The sequence below is a fragment of the Hyposmocoma kahamanoa genome, unplaced genomic scaffold (assembly GCF_003589595.1).
Source record: "Hyposmocoma kahamanoa isolate Upper Pololo Valley unplaced genomic scaffold, ASM358959v1 86873, whole genome shotgun sequence".
In the NCBI taxonomy this organism is placed as follows: Eukaryota; Metazoa; Arthropoda; class Insecta; order Lepidoptera; family Cosmopterigidae; genus Hyposmocoma; species Hyposmocoma kahamanoa.
Window position 1 is genome coordinate 1,206 of NW_020654387.1, and position 8,721 is coordinate 9,926.

General features: G+C 37.0%; 2 protein-coding genes across 2 annotated transcripts in view; both read right to left on the reverse strand.

Annotated features, from left to right (window-relative positions):
- Positions 1–1,309: 1,309 nt before the first annotated feature.
- On the reverse strand, positions 1,310–1,975 carry LOC113235012. Its single transcript, XM_026470533.1, has one exon. It carries the CDS (start codon positions 1,973–1,975, stop codon positions 1,310–1,312), a length of 666 nt encoding a protein of 221 aa, XP_026326318.1.
- Positions 1,976–7,512: 5,537 nt separating this feature from the next.
- LOC113235013 overlaps positions 7,513–8,721 on the reverse strand; it is a 4,119-nt gene continuing 2,910 nt past the window's right edge. The window contains exon 2 of the mRNA XM_026470536.1: positions 7,513–7,724. Coding sequence (XP_026326321.1) covers positions 7,513–7,724 — 212 coding nt within the window. The remainder of the gene's footprint in view (positions 7,725–8,721) is intronic.

The window sequence follows — 8,721 nt, forward strand, 5'->3', positions numbered from 1 at the left end:
AGCAACCGTGCACTGTGCTATCATCTGCATAGCAATGAATGTTGCCAAAAGGCAACAAGTCATTGATATGCAGAAGGAACAGCGTGGGCGACAGCACGGAGCCCTGTGGCACCCCAGCATTAACTGTCACGAGCCGCGAAGTGCCTCCGTCAACAAGGACACGCAATCTTCGCTCGCGCAGAAAGCCGGAGATCCACTCACAAAGGCGGCCGGGAAGACTATATGCCGGAAGCTTGGAGAGGAGACCACGGTGCCAGACCCGATCAAAGGCCTTAGCAATATCCAGACTTATCGCTAAGGTTTCGCCCTGTTTGTCGATAGCTTCACCCCAGAGATGCATTAGATACGCTAGAACGTCACTCGTTGATCGGTTCGGCCGAAACCCGTACTGTCGATCATTAAGAATGGAGTGACGTTCCAGGTGCCGGATTATCTGGATATTTAGAATCCGCTCCATCACTTTGCAGAGCACTGAAGTGACAGCTATTGGGCGATAGTTTGTCGGATCAGACCGATCTCCTTTCTTGGGGATAGGTTGCACGTTGGCCTCCCTCCAAACTAGGGGCACGTTACCAGATTGGTATGAGAGGCGGTATAAGCGCGTCAGTACGGGAGACAACTCCGCCGCACACCTTTTAAGGACGATAGGAGGTATCCCATCTGGACCATAGGCCTTCCGCACGTCAAGAGTCTGCAGTTCCTTGCGGACATCACATTGCCTGATAACTATATCAGGCATTGTGACTCCGCAGTGGGGAATTGACGGCGGTTGCGCATCTTGGTCGTGAATGCGCGAGTTAGCCCCAAAAAGGTCGGCCAATAAATTGGCTTTCTCTTCGGGGCCATAGGCCAAAAATCCATTGGGACACCTAATAAAACGCACGTAAAATACTGTGAAATAATAAACAAAACAATTGTTATGCTCGATAGAAAACTGGTTTGTTGCACGGCTGGCATTATATTTTTTTTGTAAACATAAACTTTGTATGGGCAAGTACATAATTAGTTGAGCAATTCATAAGTATTTTAAGTAATGATATAAAAAAATATTTAAACTAAGTGAGGGCAAGTTAACTATTAAGCGGTAGATAAAGTTAATTAATTTTTTTGATGTCGTGCTGCGACCGGATCGCGATGACCGGTGATGTGTCATTTTTTCTCGCCAAGATGATTCCATGTTTAACCCATACATAACGATACTCGCGTATTTTAGCTTTTTCTCGAGTTTCTCGAAATAAGATCTTATTTTGCAGGGTTAAATGATTCATTAACGTAAATCTTATGTGGCGGTCCGGTAATCGCCAGATTTTCAGAAGTAATATCCTTCTTTGGAGCGGAAGGCCGCAATAAAATTGTCACGAGTCATTCTGGAGGCGAATTTTACTATAATATTTTTAGGTCTAGAGTCCTTTGTGTTGGCATGGGGCACTCGATGTAAAGATGTTATATCCGTTGGACTAATTTTATAATTTATTATACCTCCCAGATGAGTGAAAATAGTTATCAAATTTTCTCCTCGCTTTTCAGGCACGTTACAAATTTCGATGTTGTTTTCTCGCGCCTGTTGTTCCATCAGTGCCAATTTATTTTCCAGCATTATTATTTTTTCAGAGCTAGAAGGATAATCGCCAACGTACTCTTCTAAAATTTTCAGACGCCCATCAAAGGAATCCCGGCGCTCATCCATAGCGTTTAGAGATTTATCAATATCCCCGAGTCTGGTATTACACTCTTTTAGGGATTCCTTGATGCTGGCGTTATCCTTACTCAGTCCCGATATTGCAGATAAAATTTTGTTTACTTCGGCGGTCATTACAGTTTGTACCGAGGAGGTCACCATCTCGCTAAGTTTCTCATCCAAATTACTTGTTTGAAACCCGTCAAATTGTTTACGCTTTCGCGTATTTATATTGGCTTCATTATCATATGTTGATAGATCGGGATTTGATGGACACTTAGGTGGTGATCGCTGCATAGTGTATAATCAATCAGTTATGGTTTTTTTCCTTAGCACAAAGTTGGTTCCGGGGGTGAGGTAAGTACCCCTCAGTCACTGCTCCGAGATGCGATGCCAGAAAGAGTATGTGCGATGCGAAAAGAGTATCACAGTATAGTCACAAACACATCAAAATGTTGCACTTTATTTTATTTTCTCACTTAGTTATTCATGCAAGCACACGATATTAGTTCTTCAGATGTAGTAGATAAAAACGATTTTTAACTGTATTATTAAGTTACAACGCAAAGTGGAATGATTAGCATATCCACACTTTTAGAGCGCACGACGATGAATGAATGAATGAATGTTATGCTTCCAGAGACGCATGAATCGCGCAACGCTCTGTGGCGGCATGCGTTCACGGCTGCATGTATCGCGTGAGCGGATAAAATGAATGTTTAAAGTGGTTTAGAGTTAAAGCGTAAAATACTATGCAAGTTATTCAGAATTAGGGCCGCCGTTCACTTTAGCTATGTTCTTCATTCTGCGTAAGTAGGTACAACTAAATATTCAATCGAAAACGTCGCCATCTGTTCAAATGCTGAATTTGTACAATTCGTGATTTATTGAAATAAAACTCAAATGAAACCACAATGAAAATCAAAATATCTGGAAATAAAAAACGTATAAATAATAAATGGATTTTCAACAAAATTCTTAAAGCCTGTGAACATAGAGATAAATTATTCATAAAACGGATCTCAGATCCTACAAATAAAATATTAGAGCAAAGATACAACTTATCTAGAAACTATGCCAATAAAGTGATAAACAAAACAAAAAATACAAAGATACGGAACGATATATATATGAATAAAGATAATCCTAGACCATTGTGGCAAATTCTTAACGAAGTTACTGGAAGGGCTAAGATTTTAGCGGATACTATATACTTATTTTGAACGCGTTGTTAGAAAACAATACAAACACTTCTGACATTGCCAATACATTTGCTGAGAACTTTACTAATAGTGTTAAAAATATTGTCCCACTATGCGATACTAAACTTCTAGATAATAATACAAATATTTTGACTGTGAATGTATCTTGTAAATTTCAAAAGGCAACGGTAAAAAGTGTCCTTAAAGAAATAAAATCACTCAAGACTCTTAAAGCTCCAGGTATAGACAACATAAGAGCACAAGATTAAAAAACACTGGGTCCTATAGTAGCTGAAGCTATAGCTTGCCTTATAAACACATCTTTCAGTCAAGGCAAATATCCACAAGGTCTTAAAACTGGAATAGTTAGGCCAATACATAAGAAAGGTAGTCAAAGTTCTTACGATAACTACCGTCCAATAACAATACTTCCAACCATAGATAAAATAGTCGAAAAAATTATATCGAACCAAATACACTCTTTTTATAAAAATAACAACATAATAACAGACAAACAGTTTGGATTCCAACCAGGCAAAAGTGCAACACAACTTCTCTCAAAATTTACCGATACTGTATATGAACATCTTAATAACAAAAAACATATTTTAGTAGTATTTATTGATTACAGTAAAGCACTTGACACTTTGAAACACGACACTCTTATTGAAAAGTTAAATGAATGTGGTATACAGGGCCCTCTTAATAAATGGTTTCAAGATTATCTGACGGATAGGTCATATATTGTCAAGATTGGGGATACAGTGAGTAAAAAGGTGATTGTTTCTAGTGGCACAGCGCAAGGATCAGTCCTAGGTCCGTTTCACTACATTACTTACGTGAACGAGTTAGTGAACCTAATTAAAAACTGCGAAATCTATCAGTTTGCTGATGATACGTGTCTTATAACAGCTAACAAGGACCTAAGTGAAGCATTAAAACATCTACAATTGGACTTTACGTTACTGACGAAATGGTCTCACGATATTGGTCTTGTGCTTAATGCAGAAAAGACCAAATTAATGTATATTAGTTCTAGCCAGAATAGAAAACCCTATAATTTGAAACTGATTGCTCACAACCACACATGTCTCCATGCTAACTTGCATAACTGCTCATGCACACCTGTTGAAATAGTCAATAAACAAAAATACTTAGGGTTAATAATCGATAACAGACTTAAGTGGAATGAGCATATTAATTATGTCAGTGACAAACTACGGGAAATATTGGCATAACTGGCTATTGTTAGAAACAAAATTCCTATCTCGACAATTCTATACTTGTATAAGGCTCTAGGTGAAACAACAATATATTATGGACTTAGTAGTTATGGTAGAACTTGTAAATCGCATCTGGATCCCATATACAGACTGCAAGTCAGAATTCTTGAAACTATTACACCTACCAAAGTTAGAAATAAATATCAAGACAACTACTTAGAATTATTACGTCATTTCAAAATTATACCCATACATGATCTCAAATACATTCTCCTTTTAGAAAACTTTTTCAATTCACACTTACAAAACATTATTATACCAAAAATAAACACAAGAAGTGCGTGAAAAATTACGTTAAAAATACCAAAATACAAAAACTTACTCGTATACGGTAAACAATTATTACAATACCAAGTACCTAAATTAATAAATGAACTACCAGTACAACTCAAAACCGAAATAAATGCACACAATATTAAAATTAAACTTAAACAATATTTTTTAAAAGAATAAAATCCTTCCGTGTCCGTACGCCACAAAAAATTGTATAACTTGACTGGAATGTGTGATGTATTGGTGCGTTATTACGCGAACTAATTGATACCCACCCACATTTTTACTCTTTCTTATTTTTTGTTAATATTTTGTACTGGAAATGTTATTAGTATAGAATGTAGTTATTGTCATTCTTTTTTAATCGTTTTCTTATTATTATTATTTTTTTAACTTTAAAGTATAAACTAGATGGTGCTAGATGGTTTGGCCAGTGTACGGTCAAACCAAAAATGGTTTTTGTTACACCGTTAGCAGCACAAATTTTTACATTTTTTCTGTATCTATTTCTTAATTAATAATAATAATAATTAGCAGTTAGTACAAAAATGTGTTTGACATGTCACCGTTAAGCACGTTAAAATTGTGTTAATTTAGGACCTACCTATTACGATTACGTATTGTAGTTAAGTTCTTCTTTACAGCAAATATAATAATTATAATATACACATTCTATTACACATACACAAGCAGATACCTACACAGCAAATACACAATGCACACAAATACTTTAATAAATCCCCAGAGGGCACCCCTTAGCAATACTTAAAATTTATGTGCGGAGCGCCTAAACAAATAAACAACAAAAACATGTGACGTTCACCGGTTTTTATTAAGAAATTAAAGTAAAATTACTAAGTGTTACTTTACAACTTACATATTTATTTGTACGTATAAATTATTAATTTTCGATTATCGTAAAAATTTAAGTGATAATGATGTACGTGTGTGCGATGTGAAATAAATATTTGACGTCCTTAATACACTAGTGAGAAAGGCAGTTAAGCTATTTTGAAAGCTGATTTTCAGGTATTTATATCGTATTCAATATCTTGTTAGTGTCTGATAGGTGGGTTAAATAGCTTTTTGCTAACTGCTGAAAAACTAAATACAAAGACACGACGCAAGCACACAGACAAATTCGTGAGGTCCGTTGGTTCATTCCGTGGCTTAGTTGGTATAACATCTGGCACGGTATGCAAGAAGACGTCGGTTCGACTCTGAGTGTTCGATCTTTGTATTAATAATTGTAACAAACTAGTGGAGTAATTTCACAAAAAATAATTGAATATCATTTCAATAAAAATTTAAAATACAGTGAATAGCGACATCTCTCGCCAGGACTGGTAGCTGTAAAGGCACTAACTGGGTGATAAATCTATCATAGATTTCTCATAGATGACGCTACGACTAAAAAGTCGTTGAAAAACCAAATACAAAGACACGACACAAGCACATATAAAAATTCGTGAGGTCCGTTGGTACGTTCCGTGGTAAGCCACGATCGTTGGTATAGCTATGCAAGAAGACATCGGTTCGAACCCTACCGGATCGAAGGAATTTTTTCTGAGTGTTCAATCTTAAGTATTAGTAATTATAACAAACTTTAGTAATAAATAATAAACCATTTCTTTCAGGCCATAGCCCATAAGATAATGGTGTTAGTTACAAAAGAAAGCCTTAGAGCTATGTTAGTATGTGTACAGTCAACTACCTAGCTGTTGCTAGCTGGCTATACATGAGTGGTCAGGGAAAGCTGTACTATCACTAACAACCCTAGTTGCCTACCTAACAGCCTAGCCCTAACCATACGCTACGGAATATATACTTATATAAATAGTAGGGGAAGCCTGTCACCGTGCGACCTAAGGCAACAGACGGAAAGGGGGAAGGATAAGGGTGCTTTAGGACATGGTTTTCTCACTGCCAGTCTCAAAGTCAAAGTCAAAGTCAAAGTCAAAGATTATTTATTCCATAGGTAAAATAAATTTACACTTGAAAACGTCACATTTAAGCTACTGCTCGTTCACTACGCTGACCTCCCTGAGAAGAACGAGCAAGAAACTCTAGGGATTGCTCTTTTCAAATAAACTTAAATGCTATGGAATACACTTTGAATCAAATTTGTGTGGATTCTGGAGCCATGTCGTCTTTCCATACATCTTTATCTAACACGTAGTCTTCAATTTTGTAATATGATTTTTCGATCAAAATATTTTTAATGTAGTTTTTAATCTTAGGAAATGATAAACTTAATATATGCTCCGGAATCTTATTGTAAAAACGTATACAGTTCCCCATAAAAGAGTTGTTTACCTTTGTTAAACGAAATCGTGGTACCATGAGTTTGGACTTAGCTCTAAGGTTAATGTTATGGATATCTTCTTTCTTATTGAAATTATGTATATTTTTACGGGCATATAAAATATTTGAGTAAATGTACTGCGATGCCACAGTCATGATACCAGTCTCCTTAAACTTTTCTCTGAGAGATACCCGAGAGCCTAGGCGGTACACAGAACGAATCGCTCGTTTTTGCAATACAAATATGGTTTGAATATCTGCCGCTTTACCCCACATGAGAATCCCGTAGGACATTATACTATGGAAGTAACTAAAGTAAACTAGTCTAGCAGTACTAACATCGGTAAGCTCACGTATTCTGCGGACTGCGTATGCAGCGGAGCTTAATCTGCTGGCCAGGGACGATCTCGAGTCATCGATCACGAGAAGACTGATCAGATAAGCTAACGGCTAAAGGTGTCTTGGCCGCAGTGAGAGGATGCTGTAGTCAGGAGTGCTCCGTTGTCAATAAGACAGCGTTGATGTCTGAATTCAAAGAGAGTTTTATTTACAAAACTTAAGCTATTTATACAAAACGGTATTTAAGTGTGTGTGACTTATAAACAATATTATTTTTAAATGTATACATAAAGTTAAATACTCTACTCAGCAGCCTAGTTCAGAACGGTCATTGCACTGCTGAGTAGTCTATTGTCATCACTTCGGCAAATGCAGCAAATGTCCGGTCAGGTTGTCTGTTTACGTCATGTGCACGTGAACATTTTGGCGCCTCTCACGAAAAGGCTTTCAGTTCGTAAAGTTGAGGTGCAGTTGACTTCTTCCTCACAGCTGGCCCTGCGTAGATATGTAGCTGTGTCTTTGGCTGAATTGGAGTTGCAGGCCTGCTGGAGGGTTGCTGCTCGGTGCTGTCGTCGGCAGGCTGGCCGCTGCTGCTATTTTGTGTCACCAACCGTCTGGCTGCTACCATAGCTCGTAGTCTTTGTGCTGTGGACCACAACAGTATATTAATAAGGCAAAAAGGGAAAATATTATTAAGGAAGTAAAACTAGCTACGTATGTTTGGGTACTTATGCTACGCCAAACAGTATTGTCTAGGGTTGTTTGTAATGTACTTTCTTTATTTACTAACTTATTAAAAATATCTTTAGAGCTATCTAAAACCTGTTCCTTAGAAAAGTCATTAGTAATTAATAGAGATCTGTTATAGTCTAATTTAAACTGACTAGTCCTACTATAAGAAGCTAAAACATTAATTGAAATAATTCTTTTCGCAGCTAATGTGGTAGTCATTGTTTTTATTATGCAATTTTCTGAAATTTGTATTATTCCAACATCGTGGATGGAGACTTCTTCTCTTTTCCCGTCACACACAATGGACACAGTTTTTGATGTTTTTGTCAAATATAACCAAGTATTTGTCATTTGAACTCGTTTCCATACTACGTCACTTGTCAAATTGTAACTTTTTGTCTTGCAGTCTGTATTGTTTTCATTTTTAGTTATAAGTCTAACAATGCAATTTTTATTCAATTGCATGTTTTTCACCGCCACAGGGAAACAGATGAAGTTGCTTCACTGTTGCTATGTTAATATGGTCAGGCGCATTTGATTTATTTTTGATTGTTTCTATGCATTCATTCACCGGTAGCGGTATTAATGAATGTATCCCTCGTTTTTGGTCAGCTCCTTGTGGTCTCTTAAGTGTCACAACTCTTGTGGCACCATCGCTTCCAGGATGGATTTGTTTGATTCTTGCGATAGGCCATTTACTTGGGCTTATATTCTCGTCCTTAACGAGTACGACTGTGCCAACTTTTAAATTTTCTTCATTCGCCTTCCATTTGTGTCGCTGTTGTAACTGATGAAGATATTCTTTTGTCCAAATACTCCAAAAATCTTTCTTCATTTTTTGAATGTGCTTCCAATTGCTTATCAGATTTGTATCAATGTTTGTTATTGGGTCTGGAACGCCGACTGCTTC